Consider the following 23552-nt stretch of genomic DNA (forward strand, 5'->3'; position numbering starts at 1 on the left):
TAATTTAATTATTTAATTAATTATAATTTAACATAATTATTTATTTTAAAGATAACTTACCACATAATAAGTTATTATTAGACACTACAAATCCCTCTAAAGAGAAACTCCTTCTCCTTGAAATATGAGCAGGGACGCCATTTCTCTCTTCTCTAACGGTTCGGACTCCATTGTGTCGGAAAAAAGGGAAATGGAACCTTGGGAATTTATGGGTTGAAAGTGCTCTTATGCATCATCGATTGTACCATCATGTGTTTTAAAGACATAAATTTAATTCACTAAAAAGGTTTTTTAGAGAAAAATATATAAAGTTTAGGGTTGAGCGTGTGATTTGTGTATTTAATATAATTATTTAATTAATTATAATTTAATATAATTATTTATTTTAAAAATAACTTGTCATATAGTAAGTTATTATTGGACACCACAAGTTCCTCTAAAGAGGAACTCCTTCTCCTCGAAGCATGAAAGCATGAGCAGGGACATTATTTCTCTCCTCTCTAACGGTTCGGACTATATTGTATTAGAAAAAAGGAAAATAGAATTTTGAGGATTCATAAGTTGAAAGTGCTCTTATACATTATCGATTGCATCATGTGTTCTAAAGACATAAATTTATTTCACTAAAAAAATTTTCTAGAGAAAAAATATAAAGTTTAGGACTGAGGGTGTGATTTGTGTTTTTATTATTATTTTGTGAAGAAAATAAAAAATATAAAATAAAAAAATATCATATTTAATTTAATATCTTAAAATACCTAAATTAATAAATCTCATCTTATAATTCAATTTTTTTGTTTTTTTTAGTGAGACTAATTTCATACACTTTTTACACTTATAACATTAACATAACGCACATAATACCTAAACACTATTCTGTAATAGTTGCAATTCAGAACAATAACAATCAATGCAATTGTTGATCTGAGCCATTAATTTAATTTATTTAAACTCAAAAGATCATGGAATATCTTAGGCTCCCAAAGTACTAGCAGACCCAATGATTAAAGTATATCATAGTACTGCTCCCAAGGCCCAATAATGAAGCTAATTACTTAACACAAATAGCAAGATCAAGCATGTATAATATCCAAGCAGCACATGGTAGTTCATCACAGACGGTTAGATTGTAAAGCCCTTGTCTATTTCAAGTATGGGACCTACATGGACTTGATTTATTCAGATAACGTTTTATTGTTTTCTTTAACATAAGGTTAGATGATAAACCCAAGGTCAAATATAATGTCACAATCAAATAGTTCATTGGAGATTAAAAAAAATTGATAGCCCAAGAGTTTTATTACCGTAGAAATTAAAAGAACAATGATGTAACTAGATGTGTAGAACAACAATTTAATAATTGATGGCACAGCAAGATTAGTTTAGTTCTTCTATTTCCAGCAACTTGTGATCAAAATATAGGAAGCTTCATTGCTATTCATCTCTCTTTCTATCTATCTATTTCCATATGCATATAAAGTATTTGATAAAAGTCCAAGCTTAGTTTTATATATATACGAGAGAAGAGGAAGAGGGACAAGGAAGGAACATAGCATAGGTGAGAGATGAAGAGGAAAAGGGATATGGAGAAGAAGAGTTCAGAGATAAGCTCTGCCATTGAAGAGTTATCTATGATGGTTGTTGTTAAACCTTCTGCAGTTGGAGGGAATCATGAACATCATGAAGATGGTGCTTCTGCTATAGAACAAATCCCCACAAAGCCTTTTCTATCTATATGTCACTTGGTTCTACAAGTTCTTGGTTGGTTTATCACTCTCTTTGTTTTCTCAAAAACATGAATAGTAGGAATGTGATGTAGCAACTAACACACACATTGTCCTTTTGCTTCTTTTTTTTTTTTATGCTCTTGTAGATAAGATAGGGCCAACCATGGCTGTCTTGAGACAAGACATTCACCAGAATATTAAGGTAAAAATAGTCAATGCTTAACCTTGAAAGGAGGGAAAATCTGTTACTGTATGGTAACTTTTGGCACTATCTAAACTGTTTTAAGTTCTTTTTCACTGCAGAGATTGGAATTGATGTATGAATCAAACCCATCATTGAATTCAAATTTGGTTGAGATGTTGAAATTAGAAGCTAGTAAAGGCACTGCAAGGAAGAGGTGTAGTTGTAGTAAAGCCCTTGTTTGGCTCACAAGGTTAGCAACTACAAAATTTGCATAATCAGCTCATAAGATTGTTCAGGAAAAGAAAAAGGGTCAATTAGTTTACTTGCTTTCGATATTTTAAGTTGCGTAAGTTTTACTTAGAGAGGTGGCACTCTGCAGATCCCTTGATTTTGCCATGGCTCTGTTACAGTCACTTGCAAAAGATCCTAACAAGAGTATGGAACAAGTAGTTGAAGAATCTTATGCTGCAACTTTGACTCCATGGCATGGATGGATTTCCTCAGCTGCTTTTAGAGTAATAATTTCCATTGTTCAATCAAACTTTTTCTTTTATGATTCTAGTTGGATTCCACAGGCTACCCTTCAATCATATAAAAGCTTGCACTTGCATAGTTTAGCATGGTGGCTAAACTTGATAGAAATGACACTATTTATTTGCAGGTGGCTATAAAACTAGTCCCAGATCGCAAAACTTTCATGAATCTCCTTAGAGAAAAAGATGAAACTTGTGAGGCCCTAAAGGAGAAAATGCAGATGTTGGTTTCTTTGCTTGTTCCTTTTCTTGAAGATGTCCATTGTATTCTAGTAAGCCTCAATTTTCATTCTTCATAACATATTGTTCATATCATAGTGATACCAATTTTAGTGTTAGGTGCTTACGAATATTTATTTTTGCAGAAAGTGTATAACTTGGACAGGCTGAAGTCAACCTGAAGTCAAATAAGAATCAAGAATCCATGTATAGTTTATCTTTATCATGTAAATGGCTTGTACAGTGAAATTCGTATCCAAACAACTCTGTAGTTGCAAGTTTGCAAAAGGCTGATTAGCATAGAAATTTTTAACAAATTATACATCAAAGTTTTGTTAGTTGAGTTTGAATCCCAATCTATTTGCTTGGTGGATCCAATTTAAGGCTATGCTACGTCCAAAAGGGGCAAACTTGATTAGTTTAAATGATACGTGTCAAAATTTGTACACACAAGAGAAGAGTGAATTGTCTTATTTAAGGCTGTGTTTGGTTGCTGTCTATGTCCATCTTAGACATAAATTTTTAGAAAGACACACTCACGTACAAAATACATGTATTTAGTATCTTGCTAGAAAGTTGACACAGATATTAGACATGAGACATAGTTTTTTATACTATTTTATCCTTTCAAAATTTTTAAAATTCTACTTTCTACTCTCATCACCTTGATCACCAACAACTTCTTCCTTATTGGGGGTAAAATTGGCTTTTGATGATAAATGTGTATATATCTTCTAGTGTTATAACAACCAAACAGACTACATGTATTCATGTATATCTATGTTTGCGTTCATGTATGTCTGTGTCTGCATTTTTATTGTTCTGAGATAATAAGCAAATATAGCCTTAATATACATGGAAAGGATTAAGTTACAGTTTAATATGCATGTTTGACAAATTAAGTCCCTTACAAATCTTATTGTAAGATAATTAGACCCACAAAAAATATCATTATAAGATAAATTACTCCTTTTTAAAATGACAGAGAACTATATATATGACGGAAGTAAGTATCGAAGACTTCTAGAGAATAAAAATTTGTTGGGGGAGCAAAGCAAGACTTTTAGAGAATAAAAATTTGTTGAAGAGCAAAATCTCTAATCTAAAATTTCTTGAAGACCAATTTAAGTGTTTACTTACTATAAAACATAAAAAGCTCTCCATTGGTGAAAATATCTTATTTATAAAATCTTTTGCTCTGTTCTTCTCACAAAATTGGACGTGAAATTTACACTAAGATCAAAAGATTGATGTAAAAATGAAACCAATTTGATCAAACATAGTATAGCAAACAGAGAAGTTCAAAATGAATCCTTCAAGCCACATGAGTTATCAGAAAGTGCAATAAGTGCTGCAACTAAACCAGCATTGCTTGCTATGTTTGGCTCAGTGAACCTTGAATTGTTCCTTTGATCTATGAAACCATCATGCATGTCTGGCCCTCCCACCATGGCTCCAACAAGAACTTGCAGATTCGGATCCTTCGAGTTGAGCCATTTCTTGCCACCATCACAACTATAATGCTTCTTATCATCCCATGGAATTGATGCACTTCTGTGATGAACATGCACTGGAAATTTGTCACCATATCCCACTAAGTAACTCATCTTCAAAGGATTCTGTCCCAATATGTAGTTAACCTGAGGAGCAAGTAACACAAGGAATCAACATTATAGTATAGTTTTTTTTTTTAGAATTAGGCTATTTTCAATGGAAAGTGTTGCATGAAAAACATAATTAGAATATTTGTACTCTTTTTTCTATGATCATTTAATAGGAATTTGCCTGAGAACTAGCAAATTCGCGAAGCATAGCCACCGAAAACACATTACTCTTGCATTTTGCACCAGAGAACTTGAGATGATGAAGATAATCACTATATAATTTACTGAGGAATGATGCTGTTGCAGCATACTCTAGTAATGGCCCATTATCATCTTTCATGATAATCAATCCACCTACAATTATCATGAATCATATAAATAGATAATGAACACTAATTACACACATGAAAATCTATTGATAGAGCAGCTTTAGAATTTACCAGGTGTCCTGCTAAAATCATTGAACAGCAAAGAGCACATGAGGGAGTGTGTTGAGTTTGATGAGAGCCTCAAAGCATGTTCATACAATCCTCCGGGATCACGAAAGTATCGAATTCTTGTTAGCAAAACCTGCCAAGAATCCAAGATCAGTACATTAGAATTTCAAGTGTAAGTAGTTTAGTCCTACATCAGTTAATTTTAGATTACCGCGAGCGCATTGAGCTTGTTGTTCCAATCAAAGGTTCCATTATCAAAATCTGATTCATTGTTCTTGGCAGATTTAAAAGTCTCAGTAGCATAATCAAGGTAAGTTAAGTTTCCAGTAGCAAGAAACAACCATGTTCCTCCCCATGCCAATTCATCTTTGTAACTTGATGATTTGTAGAAATCTCTTGCTTGTTTTCCACATGCATCAACCATTGTGTAAGTTCCTTGCTTCTTTGGATCTTCACTTGTGACTAACTTGTGTAGAGTTTCTGCTGCTTTGACTAGTTTCATTGAGTATTCTGTGTCATTTTTTAATACCATAGATGATGCAGATAATGCTGCAACAATTTCACCTCCTAAATCTGAAGCAGAACTGTCACAAATTGAAACTGGTCTTGCATAATCCATGTCTTCAGGTCTTTGCCAGCAGCTTATATCATTTTTTGGCTCTCCCTTATCACTAATGGTATTTCCAACCTAATCAAATAGAAGGTGGAAAAAAAAAGTAAATTAAGTTTTTGGTTATGTAAAATCAGCAATTCACAATTTTGGTTCACAAGTTTCCAATCATATTCGTTCTTTTAGATAACAATTCATGTGATTAATGTAAAAAGTAGTTATTTTTGCTTATGTGGTGTTACGTAATTGGATCCAAGTATGAAACTGTTTTATACTGATAGTATATCAAAATTAACTTCAAGAAACAATGATACAAATTTAATATAAGTTTACCTGCGAGTATATTGTAAGGTTAGATTTAGATGAAGTTGGGAGAATGAACACCTTTAGGAGATAGTCACTTCCCCATCTGATTATGTCCCTAACATGTTGAAGCTCACCAAGATCAGCATATTTACTATGATATTCCATCACACTCCAACTCAACAAGGTTGTAGTATAAGCTGTGGTGAAAGTAAATTTAATGTTATTGCCAGAGTCATAGAATCCACCAACAAGATCAGTATCTGCTGATTTTCCATCGCCTAATCCTGAATCGCCTCGAAATTTCACTGGGCTGTTCTTCGGATAGTGTCCAGCTTCAAAGACAAAAAGTTAAAAATTAAAAACATAATGATCTGAAGAAAATATGTTACACAAAGAGAAGTAGTGTAGTGTAGTATAGTATAGTACTAGTACATTTTTGTGCATCATAAAAAGTTAGAGCATGGTTAATTGCGAGTTTGAAATTGATTGAAGTTCCTTGATGCTTGTTCTTATGGGGTAAAAAGTGCAAGATTAGAACCAATGCTATGATGGCAAGAATGATTGTTAATGAAACAAGAAGGAAATTACGGAATTGGTCCTTATCAGTGATAACAAGATTGTAGTGATAATATTTTTGGTAGTGAGAATGAGAAGGGAAAGGTTGATAGGCAGAGGAAGAATCTGAAAGTGAATGAGTATATGTAAGAGGCAGCTTCTCTAACTCAAAAGTTGCCATACTTGGTTGAAATTGAAGATGGATTTACATAGTATATGGTATTGATTGATATTCATAATTCGTAATATGGGTTGATATTCCAAAGCATAGGTTTGTCTTTGTTCTAAGTTTGCCGTCCAAAAAGAGGAGAATTTTGTTAGGCTTAATCTAATATAAAATTTGTTCTACCCTGAATTTCTAACTAACGAAAAAATATTTGTATAGTCCTCTGAGATGATTTTGGTTTCTACTTTTAGTATGAAATCCATTTCACATTTTTCTTGTGACTATCCATTGAGTATTGGTTACTAACTACAGTAATTTTTATATGGAAGTTCCCATCTTGTACTTCATTAATCATTATACTACACATAACGCATGCATGGTTTGGTAACAAAGGAGGAAGGTTTCGTTACGATGAGTTTGGAAACTCTAAGCTAATATTTGTGATGACTAAATATTATTACTTTGATAAATAGCAAAAATATTAATTCACATATTGTTGTGAAATAAAAGATATATTAAATATAAAATAAAGATGTATTAATATAAAACTCTAGCATTAAAATAATTAGCTCAATAATGATTTATATATATATAATAATATTATATATTGTAATGTGTATATATATATAAAGATAGAAAATAGTATAAAAAGTAAAGAGAGAGAGAATTGCATACATATATATAAAGATAGAAAGAAGTATTAAAAGTAAGAAGAGAGAAAATTGCATTTGTTTATAGTAAGAGAAAGAAAGAGAATATTATTATATTGCTGTGTGTGTAATCTATTTGCCTCGTCCATACTTTTATAGGCAAATGAATTCAACCTTTCAAACCATATTAATTGTGCTGTCATGAGAATTTGTTTCTTTCACCATAGAAAATCAGATCCACCATCAATGAGCATCCATCCTTATCCTTGTTGTAACACTCCCCCTTGGATGCTTATTTAGGAATATGCCTCATTAAAACCTTACTAAAGAAAAACTCAGTGGAAAAAAAAACTTTAGTGAAGGAAAAAGAGTACAATATCCTTTGTGACGGGGACTGCCTCATTAAAAACCTTGTCAAGAAAAACCCAATGGGAAAAAAACCTGACCAAGGAAAAAAGAGTACAGTCTCCCCCTCATACCGACATCATTTAATGTCTCGAAATCGGCGCATCCCAATCTCATGTACCAATCTCTCAAAAGAGGATTTTGGGAGTGACTTTGTAAATAAATCTACCAGATTGTCACTTGAACGGATCTGTTGGATATCAATTGTCCCTTGATTTTGAAGATCATGAGTGAAGAAGAATTTGGGAGAAATATGCTTTGTTCTATCACCTTTGATGTATCCACCTTTAAGTTGAGCAATGCATGCTGTATTATCTTCAAACAGGACAGTTGGAGCTATCTTATGATCAATCAGTCCACATGATGACAGAATATATTGAATCAAACTCCTCAGCCAAAAACACTCACAACTAGCTTCATGAATCACCAGTATTTCAGCATGATTAGAGGAGGTTGCTGCTATCGTCTGTTTCGTGGACCTCCATGATATAGCTGTACCACCATATGTGAACAGATATCCTGTTTGAGATCTCCCTTTATGTGGATCAGACAAGTATCCATCATCTGCATAGCCAACTAATTGTGACTTGGATCCATAGGGATAAAACAATTCCATATCAACCGTTCCATGAAGATATCGAAAGATTTGCTTGATTCCACTCCAATGTCTTCTGGTTGGAGAGGAACTATATCTTGCTAGTAAATTCACCGTGAATGATATGTCAGGTCGCGTATTATTAGCAAGATACATTAGCGCTCCAATGGCACTAAGATATGGTACTTCAGGACCAAGGATATCTTCATTCTCTTCTTTAGGGCGGAATTGATCCTTTTCCACATCCAAAGATCTTACGATCATTGGAGTACTTAATGGATGTGACTTATCCATATAAAATCTTTTCAAGATCTTTTCTGTGTATGTTGTTTGATGAATAAAGATCCCACTTTTTATCTGCTCGATCTGCAGGCCGAGACAAAACTTAGTCTTTCCAAGATCTTTCATCTCAAACTCTTCTTTTAGAGTTTTTATAATTGTTGGAATCTCTTCAGGAGTCCCAATGATATTTAAATCATCAACGTACACAGCAATTATAATGAACCCAGATGTAGTTTTCTTTATGAAACACATGGGCAGATATCATCATTCTTGAATCCGTTTTTTGGCCAGATACTCAGTAAGACGATTATATCACATTTGTCCAGATTGCTTTAGACCATATAAAGATCTTTGCAATTTAACTGAGTATAACCCTTGCGAATATTCATTGGATGGTTTAGATATCTTTAGTCCTTCAGGGACTTTCATATAGATATCCCGATCTAATGAGCCATATAAATAGGCTGTTACCACATCCATTAAATGCATATGCAGTTTATGATATGCAGCTAAACTGACCAAATAACGCAATGTTATCGCATCCACTACAAGGGAATACGTTTCTTCATAATCTATACCGAGCCTTTGTGAAAAACCTTGTGCCACAAGTCGGGCTTTATAGTGCACAACTTCATTTTTTTCATTTTGTTTTCTCACAAATACCCACTTATATCCAACAGGTTTTACATCTTCAGGTGTACGGACTACAGGTCCAAAGACTTCACGTTTTGCAAGTGAGTCTAATTCAGCCTTCATGGCTTCTTTCCATTTTGGCCAATCATTCCTTTGTCGACATTCTTCGACTGATCTTGGCTCAAGATCCTTACTTTCATACATGATATTTAATGCCACATTATATGCAAATATTTCATTGACAATTGTCTTATTTCGGTCCCATTTCTCTCCTGTAAAGACATAATTTATTGAGATCTCGTCATTTTCAAAATTTTCAGGTACCTGAACGTCTTCTGGCATTATATCAGAATTTTGGACAACTGCAGGTGTCTCTACTATGTCTTTTTCAACAGGAATATTATTTACCTCTTTTCTCTTTCGAGGATTTTTATCTTTGGAACCGACAGGCCTGCCACGCTTCTGGCGTGAATTTGCTTCAGTGGCTACTTGTCCTACTGGGACATCAATTCGAATTGGAACATTTTTTGCTGGTATATAAGATTTGGTTATCCTCTTTGTATCGAAAAATGCATCAGGCAATTCATTTGCTATTCTTTGCAAATGTATAATCTTTTGAACTTCCAGTTCACATTGTCCTGATCGAGGATCTAAATGCATCAACGATGATGCATTCCAGTTAAGTTTCTTTTCAGGAAGCTTATTCTCTCCCCTTAATGTTGGAAATTTTGATTCATCAAAATGACAATCCACAAACCGGGCTTTAAATACATCTCCAGTTTGTATCTCAAGATACCTCACTATAGAGGGAGAATCATATCCAACATATATTCCCAATTTTCTTTGGGGTCCCATTTTGGTGCGATTAGGTGGTGCAATGGGAACATATATCGCACACCCAAATATTCTCAAATGGAAAACATTTGGCTGCTGGCCAAAAGCTAGTTGCATAGGAGAGAACTGATGGTAACTCGTTGGCCTCAAACGAATAAGTGCTGCGGCATGTAAAATAGCATGCCCCCAAACTGAGGTTGGGAGATTTGTTCTCATAAGTAAGGGTCTAGCAATTAATTGGAGGCGTTTAATAAGTGATTCTACTAACCCATTTTGTGTGTGAACATAAGCTACTGGATGTTCATCACTTATTCCATTAGCCATACAATAAGCATCAAAGGCTTGGGAAGTAAATTCACCAGCATTATCAAGACGAATTGCTTTGATTGGATTTTCTGGAAATTGTGCTTTTAATCGAATAATTTGAGCCAGTAATCTCGCAAACGTCAGGTTGTGAGAAGATAATAAGCACACATGTGACTATCTCGAAAATGCGTCTATTAGGACCATAAAGTATCTAAAAGATCCACATGGTGGATGAATAGGTCCACATATATCACCTTGAATCCTTTCTAGGAATTCAGGGGACTCAAATCCAATCTTTACTGGTGATGGCCTTAAAATTAACTTTCCCTGAGAACATGCAGCACAACAAAATTCACTAGTTTTAAGAATCTTCTGGTTCTTTAGTGAATGTCCATGAGAGTTTTCAATAATTCTTCTCATCATGGTTGTTCCCGGATGATCCAATCGGTCGTGCCAAGTTATGAACTCATTTGAGTTAGTAAACTTCTGGTTTACAATGGCATGTGATTCAATTGCACTAATCTTGGTATAATAAAACCCAGATGAAAGTAAGGGTAATTTTTCTAATATAACTTTCTTATTTGAATCATGAATTGTGATACATAAATACTCATGATTTTCCTCATTCATCGTCTCAACATGATATCCATTTCGGCGAATATCTTTGAAACTCAACAAGTTCCTCAGAGACTTGGTAGATAATAGTGCATTATTTATTATAAATTTTGTTCCTCCAGGAAACAAAATTATAGCTCTTCCGGAGTCTTCTATCACATTGCCTGAGCCAATAATAGTATTAACATATTCCTCTTTTGGCACAAGATGGGTAAAATATATATCACTTTTGAGAATAGTGTGCGAACTTGCACTATTCGCAAGGCATACATCTTCATTACATATCATTGCCATTCTCTTAAAAAATAAATAATAATAAAATGAGTAGTATACACAGTTAAATTGAATACTTGATCAGAATTATTTTTCTAAGAAACACTGTACATAAAATAATGTCATATACTAAAATTTTATTTTAAAATTTGACATATTTAATAATTTCAAAATTCATAAACATTAATATTTCATTATTTATGTACATCACATTTGAAACTTAAATACATAGAAAATAAAACTTAACAATAAGTTCTTTACATTATTTATTTACATAGACACTTCACAATCCCACATATTAAACTATTCCATCATTGATCAAATAACCAATATTTTCTTCAGGATCCTCAAAGAAATCAGATACATCATAATGAGTGGTGGAGTTCTCAGCATCATTTGAAACAAAATTTGTTTCCTTTCCTTTGTGGTCCTTTTTCAAAGATGTCTGGTAAAGATCGACTAGGTGCCTTGGGGTACGACAGGTACGTGACCAATGGCCCTTTCCACTACAACGGAAACACTTATCCCCTGTTGATTTATTGTGCCCGATATTCCTTTCTTTATCCCACTTCTGGTGAGATCCTCTCTTTTGAACATAATCCTTTTTCCTTCCACAATTTTTCTTATTATTAAAACCTTGCCATTTACCTCTTCTGGGGTAATTTGCCACATTTACTTCAGAAAATGGGGCAGCGGCAGCTGGGTGCGCTTCATGATTTTTCAATAACAACTCATTGTTGCGTTCAGCAACAAGAAGGCAAGAAATTAACTCAGAATATTTTTTAAACCCTTTCTCTCGATATTGCTGCTGCAGGAGCACATTCGAGACATGGAAGGTTGAGAAAGTTTTCTCCAACATATCATGATCAGTTATTTTTTTCCCACACAATTTCATTCATGAGGCAATTCGAAACATTGCAGAATTATATTCATTTATAGATTTAAAATCTTGTAAACGCAAATGCGTCCATTCATATCGGGCTTGAGGAAGTATCACCATTTTCTGATGATTATACCTTTCTTCAAGGTCTTTCCAAAGATCTACAGGATCTTTTAATGTAAGATATTCATTTTTCAATCCTTCGTCAAGATGACGACGAAGAAAAATCATGGCTTTAGCTTTATCCTTCTGGGATGCATTATTTTTAGCCTTAATGGTATCTCCAAGATCCAATGAATCAAGATGGATTTCAGCATCTAGTATCCATGATAAATAATTGTTTCCAGCTATATCAAGAGCATTGAATTCAAGATGAGAGAGCTTCGACATAATGAAAATTTGTTACCTGAGTCTTCCTAAAAATTTGATCAGAGTCTCGTGCTGATAACGCTTTGTGAAATAAAAGATATATTAAATATAAAATAAAAATGTATTAATATAAGACTCTAGCATTAAAATAATTAGCTCAATAATGATTTGTATATATATAATAATATTATATATTGTAATGTGTATATATATATAAAGATAGAAAATAGTATAAAAAGTAAAGAGAGAGAGAGAATTGCATAAATATATATATAAAGATAGAAAGAAGTATTAAAAGTAAGAAGAGAGAAAATTGCATTTGTTTATAGTAAGAGAAAGAAAGAGAATATTATTATATTGCTGTGTGTGTAATCTATTTGCCTCGTCCATGCTTTTATAGGCAAATGAATTCAACCTTTCAAACCATATTAATTATGCTGTCATGAGAATTTGTTTCTTTCACCATAGAAAATCAGATCCACCATTAATGAGCATCCATCCTTATCCTTGTTGTAACACATATGTTAATAATTTAATTTTTGCTATGCAGGTATGTTTGGGTCGAAAATAAAAGAATTCTGGTGCAAGCCCAATTATATAAAAAATATTCAGCTTTGGTATTAAGATATTGTGATTATGGTGGCTGAAAACATGGTTATGATATTTGGGCCAGAAATTTTTACTTAAGCCTAATTGGTTAAATCCATCAGCATTGATGCAAGAATATATGATGAGTATGGCTGAATTGATTATTATGTTACTTGGGCCAAATTGATCCATTATTGTTACAAGCCCAAGTTAATCATTTTTTGCTATACACCCCAATGCATGATCCGAAAATAATTAATTAGAAAAGCAAAGGTTGTTATTGCTTTATGCCTTCAACGGATCTCACACTTCACCATGTGATGGAATTCAAATTTTATTAGTATGAAGTTAATAAATGCATTGGAACTATGAGAGAGAAAGTTTCATTGATTTGATTGATGGCCTTAATGAAAGGCACACTACCAAGAAACAAAAGGGAAGTGGACATTTAATTTATTTTGTCTAAATCTTTTAGTTAATGTTCATATCTTTTCTTCTTCTCTCTCTGCTTCTAACCCTCGATCATAACACAGAGAAACCATGGAAGCTAAGCATAGCCAACGAAGAGAAAAAGAAGCACGCTACAAGACCATCAAAATGATGGCATGAAAAAGAAAAAGAAAAGTATGCTGTGGCTAAGATTCTCATTACTTGTGGTAAGATTTTGTGATGAGATCTTGGCTTCTTCATACCAAAAATGGTTGAAGAAGATTCGGCCAGCAAGGTGAAGATTCTTGGAGGGATGGATTGTCTCTGATTCTGCTCAACCACCACAGAAGGTAGCTAGGGTGGCTACGTAATAGAAGAGGCAGAGATTAGAGCAGATGAAGCTATCATCATCATGAAGCATCAAGGGCTAGAAATTCATCTTGGAGAGCAAGCCAAGGATGGAGCGCTCGGATTGATGAAGAGTGATGACCAAGGAAGGACTAGAGGTAATTGCATGTTGGTTTTTGCATGGGTTATCTCTTCTCTCTCTCTCTAGCCGAACCAGTTTTATTCTTGGAGAAGAAGAAGTTGGCTTAGTTTTTTGCTTCAAAGGTGGAGGCTTCCCTCTTCTATAAAAAGAGAGAACAGCCACAAGTTGAAGCAAGGAGTAAGGAAGAAGAGTGAGAGTGCAAGGCACAGAATTCTCAGAGCTACCTGAGCTAACAGATTTTCTTCTCCTTTGTAATTTTCTGTTTAATTTTGTCATGTCTTGAGTCTCATGGAAAAAGACAAACAGTGAGCTTTGTATAAAAAAATCCATAGAGCGGAAAAAGGCAGAGAGTGCAAAATTAAAAGAAAAAGCCATAGATGTCCTTAGAGTTCCTTTGTACATCTGTGTTGTATTTTATGATTTTGTGGGAATCCCCTTGTAAGTTGGGTTAGCACTTTACAATCTGTAATCAAGAAGATTATAGTGAAATTCCATCATTTTTGTGATGGAGACTGGATGTAGGCTGCACTGCACTTAGCAGCTGAATCAGGATATATCCGGGTGTAATTTTCTCTCTCTTCTACCCTATTTCTATTTCTACTGCACATGAGCTAAAACTGAAAATATCTCGTGCCAAGTGACGAGACAAAAATAAAAGTCTCGTGGCTAGGAACGAGACAAAATTAAAAAGTATCCTCAAAGACCAGCAAGTGTAATCAAGCAAAAAAGGAGGCTAAGATTCAACCCCCCTTCTCTTAGCCACTGAAAACCATCAATTGGTATCAGAGCTTCGTCTCAAAGAGATCAAGCTTTGCAGCTTGGAGAAAAGATCCATATGGCAGAAAGCAGTGGCTCAAATTTGGTGTCCTACAACCTTACAGAAGGACAGTCAAGCAACAGACTGCCTCTTTTCAATGGAAAAAACTATACCTATTGGAAGGAGAGAATGAAAATCTTTGTGCAAGCAGTAGACTACAGGCTTTGGAAGATCATCCTAGAGGGTTCTCAGTTTCCAACTAACACAAATGCTGAAGGAGTAGTTACTCTTAAACCAGAAGCAAGCTGGACCGAGGAAGATAGAAAGAAGGTGGAGCTAAATACCAAGGCTGTAAATCTACTCAATTGTGCTATCAGCTTTGAGGAATACCGACGGGTATCACGATGCACAACGGCAAAGGAAATCTGGGACAAATTGCAAATCACTCATGAAGGAACCACTATTGTGAAGAAGACTCGGATAGACATGTTAAACAGAGAGTATGAAATGTTTGCAATGAAGGAAGGAGAATCTATTGACGAACTGTTCGAACGGTTCAACACCATCATCGTTGGCTTGGATGCTATGCGAATAATACATTCTGATTCTGTGCTTGTGAGAAGAGTGTTGAGATGTCTCACTAAAGAGTGGGAAATAAAAGCTTTAATCATTTCTGAGAGCAGTAGCCTTGATTCCATGACATGTGATTATTTGAGAGGAAATATTCTTGCTTTTGAAAACACTTATTTGAAAAAAGATTCAAAAAAGAAAGAAATTGCCTTTTCTTCTGTAACTAACCCTCTGGATGATGAATCCCGTGATAACTCCTCTGAAAATGAATTTGTGTTGTTTGCCAAAAAATTCAGAAAAATGGTGAAGTTCAAAGGCAAATGAAGAAAGACCTTAGCAAAGTAACTTATTACAACTGCAAGGAAATGAGGCACTTCAAATCTGATTGTCCCAAGTTAAAGAAGGAGAAGAAACTAAAAAGAGGAAAGAAGAAGGGACTGATGGCTTCATGGGAAGATTTGGAAAATGACTCAGATGATGATGATGAGGAATCCGAGACCAAGTCACAACCATGTCTCATGGCAGATCACATAGATCAGGTATGCCTAGCATCCAAATGGAAGAAAAATATGTGGTATATGGATAGCGGATGCTCTAGGCACATGACCGGAAAGACAACCTTCTTCATAAAGCTTGATGAATATGATGGAGAACTTGTCACTTTCGGTGATGATGGTAAAGAAAATATAGTGGCCGTTGGAAAAGTTGGTAAAAGCTATTCATCTTGTATAAATGATGTTCATCTTGTATAAATGATGTTCTTCTTGTAAATGGTTTGAAACATAATTTACTTAGTGCAAGCCAATTGTATGATTTAGGATTTGAAGTTATTTTTAGAAAGTTTGTGTGTTTGGTTGTTTGTGAAAAAACTGGGGATATTCTTTTTGAAGCTAAAAGATGCAACAATGTGTATGGTTTAACTCTTGAGGACTTGAAAGAACAAAATGTAACATGTTTTACTTCTCTTGAATCTGAAAAATGGCTATGGCATAGAAAGTTGGGTCATGCTAGCATGTACCAAATTTCTAAGCTAGTAAAGAAAAATCTGGTTAGAGGAATTCCTAAAATCAAATTTGATAAGGATCTTACTTGTGATGCTTGTTAACTAGGCAAACAAGTTAAATCCTCTTTTAAACCAAAAGATGAAATTTCAACCAAAAGGCCATTAGAGATGTTACACATTGATCTTTTTGGTCCAACAAGAACTCAAAGTCTAGGAGGTAAACACTATGGTTTGGTAGTGGTAGATGATTACTCTAGATTTGGTTGGGTACTTTTTCTTGCTCATAAAAATGATGCCTTTCATGCTTTCTCAACCCTTTGCAAGAAAATTGAAAATAAAAAAGATCTAAAAGTGGCCCACTTGAGAAGTGATCACGGAAAAGAATTTGAAAACCAAGACTTTGAAAAATTCTATGATGACTTTGGAATTACTCATAATGTTTCATGCCCTAGAACACCTCAACAAAATAGGGTTGTTGAAAGAAGGAATAGAAGCCTTCAAGAAATGACTAGGGCTATGTTATGTGAGAATGAGGTTCCAAAATTTCTATGGGCTGAAGCTGTAAATACAGCATGTTATATTTTGAATAGGACCATTATTAGAAAAGGGTTAAAGAAAACTCCTTATGAGCTATGGAAAGGAACCCCTCCAAATCTTAAGTATTTTCATGTTTTTGGATGCAAGTGTTTTGTGCTTAATAGCAAAGAAAATCTTGGCAAATTTGATCCAAAATCATATGAGGGCATGCTTGTTGGATACTCCACTACTAGCAAAGCCTATAGAATTTACATCAAATATCATAGAACTATAGAGGAATCCATACATGTTACTTTTTATGATTTTAATTTAATTCTCAGTACTGTGATAAATAATAATTCAGATTGTGAAGAAGCTGGAACAAGCAAAGAAAATCCCAAGTCTACTCAAAATGAAGAATCTGCCAGTCCAGTTTTGTCTTGTCAAAATGGAGGAGACACTTCCATTCTGTCTCCTGAGCCAGCAAGAGAAACTGAAACAGTGAGACCCACAGAAGTTCATCAAAGCTCAACACCACAAAGGAAGCCTAGAGAATGGAAGTCTATGAGGGGTTACCCTCATGACTTTATCATTGGAGATCCTTATCAAGGTGTGACCACAAGATCCTCAACCAAAAGGCAATCTGAACCAAGCAATTTTGCACTCTTGTCACAATTGGAGCCCAATAATGTCAAACAAGCTCTTGAAGATCCATCATGGGTGAAAGCCATGCAAGAGGAGCTTGCTCAATTTGACAAGAATGAGGTTTGGACACTAGTACCTCATCCGGATGGTAAGAAAGTTACGGGTACTAAGTGGGTGTTTAAAAATAAACTTGATGAGGATGAACAAGTTGTTCGTAACAAGGCTAGATTAGTGGCCCAAGGTTACAATTAAGAAGAGGGTATATATTTTGATGAATCTTTTGCTCCGGTAGCTAGAACGGAAGCAATTAGGTTGCTTCTTGCCTATGCTGCCCATAAGGATTTTAAAATGTTTCAAATGGATGTTAAATGTGCTTTCCTTAATGGCTTTATTGATAGAGAAGTGTATGTGGCTCAACCCCCCAGTTTTGAACATAAGGATTTTCCAAATCATGTTTTCAAACTTTCAAAGGCTCTTTATGGCCTTAGGCAAGCTCCAAGGGCTTAGTATGAAAGGCTTAATGCTTTCCTATTAGAAAATCAATTTCAAAGGGTGCCACGGACACAACTTTATTCATTAAAGCATCTAATGATGATATTCTCCTAGTTCAAGTTTATGTGGATGACATTGTGTTTGGATCGGCCAATGAGTCCTTGTGTGAAGAGTTTGAAAAACTCATGACTAGTGAGTTTAATATGAGTTTAATAGGAGAGCTTACTTTCTTTCTTGGCCTCCAAATTAAACAAACTCCTAGTGGTACCTTTATTCACTAAGAAAAGTATGCAAAAGAACTTATCAAAAAGTATGGCCTAGAAAACTCTAAACCAATGGGAACACCAATGCATCCAAACACTAAACTTGAAAAGGATGATGATGGCAAAGATGTGGATGAAATACGGTATAGAGGAATGATTGGTTCACTAATGTATCTTACCTCCTCTAGACTGGATATTGTTCAAAGTGTGGGTATATGTTCAAGATTTCAATCTCACCCAAAAGAATCTCATCTTACAGCCGTTAAATGCATCATTAGATACATTAAGAGAACTAGTGATTATGGCTTATGGTATCTAAAATCTGATAATTTTTGTGCAGTAGGGTTTTGTGATACAGATTATGCAGGAGATAGAGTGGATAGACGAAGTACATCCGGCATGTGTTGCTTCCTTGGAAGTTCACTTAACATGTGGTCAAGCAAAAAAACAAGCAACCGTAGCTCTATCCACAGCTGAAGCTGAATATATTTCTGCATCTGCATGTTGCTCACAATTAATTTGGTTAAAAACGTAGTTAGAATATTACAAATTAAAGATTAATAGTATACCATTATTTTGCGATAACATGAGTGCTATAAATATTTCAAAAAAACCCTATTTTCCACTCAAGAACAAAACACATTGAGATCAAATATCATTTTATTAGAGAACATGTGGAAAAGGGTACTATTGATATTCAATTTATGAAATCTGAAGACCAACTTGCTGACATTTTTACAAAACCCCTCTGTGAAGACAGATTCTGTTCACTAAGAAAAAGTTTGAGAATGATTGATCTTGTTTCTGTTGATAATTTGTGAAATTTTGATTCTTTTCAGTTGTCTCGTAGGAATGGACAAGATAAAAATAAAAGTGTTGGAAGGAATGTGATCAAGGGAGAGGCTGCGCAGAATTTAATTTTCGTGGGCCATACCAAATATCTTTGACCCCACCATGACCGTTTTGTTAGTTCCTCATTTTTTGAAAATCACAATCTCTTTGTGGTCTTATCAAATCTTGTTGAAAGAAGCATAGTGTCAAATCAAATCTTTCCTTTCAACTAATCCCTTGATTCAAGGAAACCACTTTTTCAAATAAATGGAAACCACCTTGGTTAATAACCGTGCCCCCTTGATGGTCATTAACTTCCTCCACTACCTCTTTCCAATCAGCATTTAATGTCTCTCTAACCTCCCTCCACTCACATCAACCTTCGGCCTTCTCTTCAACTTACATATCCACTCCACTTCTTCATCTTCTCTCTCACTTCCAACCAAACAGACCAAAACCATGCACACTAAGGTGATTGCTCAGAAAAGTTCAAGAAAAAGTGGGAAGAACAAAGAGCCAAGCATTGAAATAGAAGAAGAATCACTCACTTCCACCAGTTCATCACCGTTGCACTCACCACACCAAAAAAAATCACACCCGGAAGCAGTGCTCAGAAGTCTAAAGGGTTTGCCTTGAATAATACCAAGGAGTCAGCAAACCTGGAGACATGGGATTTCAAGAAAAAGCTCCAAAAATCACATTCTCACTATGATCCATCTAGGTTCAACTCTTGTGTATCCTATGAATTCCACAAAGAAGATATGAGAAAACGTCATCTCTGCGCTACTTACCTCATCGATCTTAACTCACTCACCAACAAAGGAATCCATGTCTCTTCTCTGTTTGACAACCTTCAATGGACACCACTGCTTCACATTCAAAAACCGGTTTATCCCGGTTTGGTCTGTGAATTCTATGCCAACATGCGACTAATGGATGGCATCATTCACTCCTATGTGAAGGGAGTTCACATAATCCTTGATATTGCAACCCTTGGGATGGCTCTAGGCTACAAAGAAAAGGGACCAAGGGTATACATGTCCAAGAAATGGGATTTACAGATTGGGATCACTTACCAGATGGCTTTAAATCAAACCTGCGAAAGTCTCTCTAGAATGGATGGTACGAATCCAACTCTCAAGGAACTTGGTCCAGATAAGACAATTCTTCTTTACAAACTCATATCTCATGTTCTTATACCACAAAGTAGTTCACGCCACCGGGTAACAATTTCTGACTTTCTTGCTCTTGTTACTTCTTCTCAAATTTCCTTTGCATACCTTATGATAAGGCATATGTGGAAATCTGTAAAGGATACCAAAAAGGCTAGTCTTCCATATGGCATGTTTCTCACCAGCATTTTTGAGTATTTTGAAGTTGATTTAACAAATGAAGCTGTTGAGAATAAGGTTTCAGTCATTAAGGGAGGATGAGTTACAAGGAGGATGATGCTAGAAAATCTTGAGGACGAGTTGGGTGTTGCCAGTGAAGAAGGAGTTGAGGAATATGATTTTAATTTCTCTAATGATTAATTACTGTTTTCCTTTTTTTATTTTGATATTGGCATACTGAGGCTCAATTTGATATTCTGTTTTATTGGGTTGGATACTGTTAGTACTATAACTCTGTGATACTTTATGGATACTTTTGGGTTACATTTTGCATACTCTGTTTTCTATGTCAAAATTTTTTTTGTAGGTGCCCCTTTGATGACAAAAGGGGGAGAATAAATGTTGAAAATTGAAACTGAAAAATATGGAAATTGAAACTGGAAAACAGGGGATGAAATTCTCTTTTGAGAGTTCATGATCACCCTTGTTAAAAGGATACACCTAATGCTTGATATTGCATACTAATAGTAATAATGCTTGGTTGATTATATTTGTGATGCATTTGTTTTGATATTATGGCTGCCTGGTTATTAATTGGTTGTTAACATGTATTCTTGTGATAGTTTTATCTTGATGAATATGCTTGCTACTAGTGGAATAGGAATATTCTGACTCATATTGGTAAACATGTTTGCTGAATATTTTATTTTTGGCAATTTCTTTAAGCATTGGGTATGAAAATAAATGTTGAAAATTGCTGTGATCATGCTGTGATTAAAAATATTTTTTTACTATAAGTATGTTGCTCTGATTTAAATGGAAAATATTTTAAACATCAATTTATTTTCAAAAGATTTTTTGGTTGATCATAGTTTGAGCAGAAAATCAAATTATTGATAACAAATGAGTTTTGATTATCATCCAATTCTGCTCATAAATTAAGCATTCAACATTTCAAAATTTTTATATGTTGAATAACATAGTTGCCTCAAGCTTGATTTGAAAAGTTACAGGTATAAAGCTTCCCTTGGTAAAATAGCATATATTAAGGGGAAGCCATGTAACAATTTGAAAAGGAAAGAAATACAAATCTTCAAAAGGAGTATTCTTTACTCAATCTTAAATTTCTTTCCATTTCAATTTTAATAATATTTGTCATCAAGGGGAGATTGATGAGTTTGGAAAACTCTAAGCTAATATTTGTGGTGACTAAACATTATTACTTTGATAAATAGCAAAAATATTAATTCACATATGTTAATAATTTAATTTTTGCTATGCAGGTATGTTTGGGCCGAAAATAAAATAATTCTGGTGCAAGCCCAATTGTATCAAAAATATTCAGCCTTGGTATTAAGATATTGTGATTATGGTGGCTGAAAACATGGTTATGATATTTGGGTCAGAAATTTTTACTTAAGTCCAATTGGTTAAATCCATCAGCATTGATGCAAGAATATATGATGAATATAGCTGAATTGATTATTATGTTACTTGGGCCAAATTGATCCATTACTGTTACAAGTCCAAGTTAATCATTTTTTGCTATACACCCCAATACATGATCCGAAAATAATTAATTAGGAAAGCAAATGTTGTTATTGCTTTATGCCTTCAACGGATCTCACACTTCACCATGTGATGGAATTCAAATTTTATTAGTGTGAAGTTAATAAATGCATTGGAACTATGAGAGAGAAAGTTTCATTGATTTGATTGACGGCCTTAATGAAAGGCACACTACCAAGAAACAAAAGGAAAGTGGACATTTAATTTATTTTGTCTAAATCTTTTAGTTAATGTTCATATCTTTTCTTCTTCTCTCTCTCCTTCTAACCCTCGGTCATAACACAGAGAAACCATGGAAGCTAAGCATAGCCAACGAAGAGAAAAAGAAGCACGCTACAAGACCATCAAAATGATGGCACAAAAAAGAAAAAGAAAAGTATGCTGTGGCTAAGATTCTCATTGCTTGTGGTAAGATTTTGTGATGAGATCTTGGCTTCTTCATACCAAAAATGGTTGAAGAAGATTCGGCCAGCAAGATGAAGATTCTTAGAAGGATGGCTTGTCTCTGATTCTGCTCAACCACCACAGAAGGTAGCTAAGGTGGCTACATGATGAAAGAGGCAGAGATTAGAGCAGATGAAGCTATCATCATCATGAAGCATCAAGGGTTAGAAATTTATCTTGGAGAGCAAGCCAAGGATGGAGTGCTCGGATTGATGAAGAGTGATGACCAAGGAAGGACTAGAGGTAATTGCATGTTGGATTTTGCATGGGTTATCTCTTCTCTCTCTCTGGCCGAACCAGTTTTGTTCTTGGAGAAGAAGAAGTTGGCTTGATTTTTGGCTTCAAAGGTGGAGGCTTCCCTCTTCTATAAAAAGAGAGAACAGCCACGGGTTGAAGCAAGGAGTAAGGAAGAAGAGTGAGAGTGCAAGGCACAGAATTCTCAGAGCTACTTGAGCTAATAGATTTTTTTCTCCTTCAATGTATTTTGTTTTGTAATTTTCTATTTAATTTTGTCATGTCTCTAGTCTCATAGAAAAAGACAAACAATGAGGTTTGTATAAAAAAAACCATGGAGTGGAAAAAGGCAGAGAGTGCAAAATTAAAAGAAAAAGCCATAGATGTCCTTAGAGTTCCTTTGTACATCTATGTTGTATTTCATGATTCTGTGAGAATCCCCTTGTAAGTTGGGTTAGCACTTTACAGTCTGTAATCAAGAAGATTATAGTGAAATTCTATCATTATTGTGATGGAGACTGGATGTAGGCTGCACTGCACTTAGCAGCTGAACCAGGATATATCTGGGTGTAATTTTCTTTCTCTTCTACCCCATTTCTGTTTCTACTGCACAGGAGCTAAAACTGAAAATATCTTGTGCCAAGTGACGAGACAAAAATAAAAGTCTCGTGGCTAGGGACGAGACAAAATTAAAAAGTATCCTCAAAGACCAGCAAGTGTAATCAAGCAAAAAAGGAAGCTAAGATTCAACCCCCCTTCTCTTAGCCACTGAAAACTATCACCTTAAAAGGGGGCGGCATCATAGGTAGGGATGGCAAAACTTCCCGAGGCGCGGAGATTTCTGTGGAGACCGCTTGGAATGGAAATCCAATTGTGAAGAATGTTTTTTTTCTCTGTTCGCGGCGTTCTTTCTCCTTTTAGAAGTGCGTCTGTTCTCTTCTTTATAACTCTCGTGTCCGTTCTCCTCTTTGCTACTGGATCTCACACCTCGTTCACTGCTCTATGTTCTACCTCGCCATTGCATCTGCCCACCGCGTCAGTTCGAGAATGTAATGAATGCAATGCTATTATCAAAAGCTTATTCATAATTTTGGCTTACTCAAGTAATATGTCTAGCCTCTAAAATGTTTTGTATCTTCAAACAAATTTATGCAAACCCAAAGAGAATTAGCCCTTTAATTTCTCTCTAATTTATTAATTGTAGAAT

General features: G+C 34.8%; 3 protein-coding genes across 3 annotated transcripts; 2 read left to right on the plus strand and 1 right to left on the minus strand.

The window, feature by feature from the left end:
* The first annotated feature begins 1364 nt into the window (after nucleotides 1–1364).
* LOC130946657 (glycolipid transfer protein 3-like) lies at nucleotides 1365–3161 on the plus strand. The gene is made up of 6 exons (XM_057875485.1): nucleotides 1365–1761; nucleotides 1874–1929; nucleotides 2031–2161; nucleotides 2291–2426; nucleotides 2573–2716; nucleotides 2810–3161. The coding sequence occupies exons 1-6, from the start codon at nucleotides 1566–1568 to the stop codon at nucleotides 2843–2845; spliced, it is 699 nt and encodes a 232-aa protein (XP_057731468.1). The 5' UTR covers nucleotides 1365–1565; the 3' UTR covers nucleotides 2846–3161.
* Nucleotides 3162–3790: 629 nt separating this feature from the next.
* LOC130945362 (endoglucanase 25-like) lies at nucleotides 3791–6356 on the minus strand. The gene is made up of 6 exons (XM_057874090.1): nucleotides 6053–6356; nucleotides 5648–5952; nucleotides 4916–5392; nucleotides 4708–4837; nucleotides 4449–4621; nucleotides 3791–4303 (listed from the first exon to the last, which is right to left on the minus strand). Exons 1-6 carry the CDS (start codon nucleotides 6354–6356, stop codon nucleotides 3965–3967), a joined length of 1728 nt encoding a protein of 575 aa, XP_057730073.1. The 3' UTR covers nucleotides 3791–3964.
* An 8169-nt stretch (nucleotides 6357–14525) lies between these two features.
* LOC130945363 (uncharacterized) lies at nucleotides 14526–20200 on the plus strand. The gene is made up of 4 exons (XM_057874091.1): nucleotides 14526–14798; nucleotides 15314–15404; nucleotides 15492–15556; nucleotides 19325–20200. The coding sequence occupies exons 1-4, from the start codon at nucleotides 14526–14528 to the stop codon at nucleotides 20198–20200; spliced, it is 1305 nt and encodes a 434-aa protein (XP_057730074.1).
* The last annotated feature ends 3352 nt before the right edge of the window (nucleotides 20201–23552 follow it).

The sequence above is a fragment of the Arachis stenosperma genome, chromosome 8 (assembly GCF_014773155.1).
Source record: "Arachis stenosperma cultivar V10309 chromosome 8, arast.V10309.gnm1.PFL2, whole genome shotgun sequence".
In the NCBI taxonomy this organism is placed as follows: Eukaryota; Viridiplantae; Streptophyta; class Magnoliopsida; order Fabales; family Fabaceae; genus Arachis; species Arachis stenosperma.

What these genes read in the sequence shown, in the direction of transcription:
- LOC130946657 (XM_057875485.1), top strand. Translation starts at nt 1,566, where the DNA reads ATGAAGAGGAAAAGGGATATGGAGAAGAAGAGTTCAGAGATAAGCTCT. An exon ending in CTTGGTTCTACAAGTTCTTG is followed by an intron (nt 1,762 to 1,873) that starts GTTGGTTTATCA and finishes ATGCTCTTGTAG; the next exon opens with ATAAGATAGGGCCAACCATG. An exon ending in AAGATGTCCATTGTATTCTA is followed by an intron (nt 2,717 to 2,809) that starts GTAAGCCTCAAT and finishes TTATTTTTGCAG; the next exon opens with AAAGTGTATAACTTGGACAG.
- LOC130945362 (XM_057874090.1), bottom strand. Translation starts at nt 6,356, where the DNA reads ATGGCAACTTTTGAGTTAGAGAAGCTGCCTCTTACATATACTCATTCA. An exon ending in ACCTTACAATATACTCGCAG is followed by an intron (nt 5,393 to 5,647) that starts GTAAACTTATAT and finishes CTATTTGATTAG; the next exon opens with GTTGGAAATACCATTAGTGA. An exon ending in TGATTTTAGCAGGACACCTG is followed by an intron (nt 4,622 to 4,707) that starts GTAAATTCTAAA and finishes TGATAATTGTAG; the next exon opens with GTGGATTGATTATCATGAAA.
- LOC130945363 (XM_057874091.1), top strand. Translation starts at nt 14,526, where the DNA reads ATGGCAGAAAGCAGTGGCTCAAATTTGGTGTCCTACAACCTTACAGAA. An exon ending in TGGAGCTAAATACCAAGGCT is followed by an intron (nt 14,799 to 15,313) that starts GTAAATCTACTC and finishes CAAAAAATTCAG; the next exon opens with AAAAATGGTGAAGTTCAAAG. An exon ending in GAGGCACTTCAAATCTGATT is followed by an intron (nt 15,405 to 15,491) that starts GTCCCAAGTTAA and finishes AAAATGACTCAG; the next exon opens with ATGATGATGATGAGGAATCC.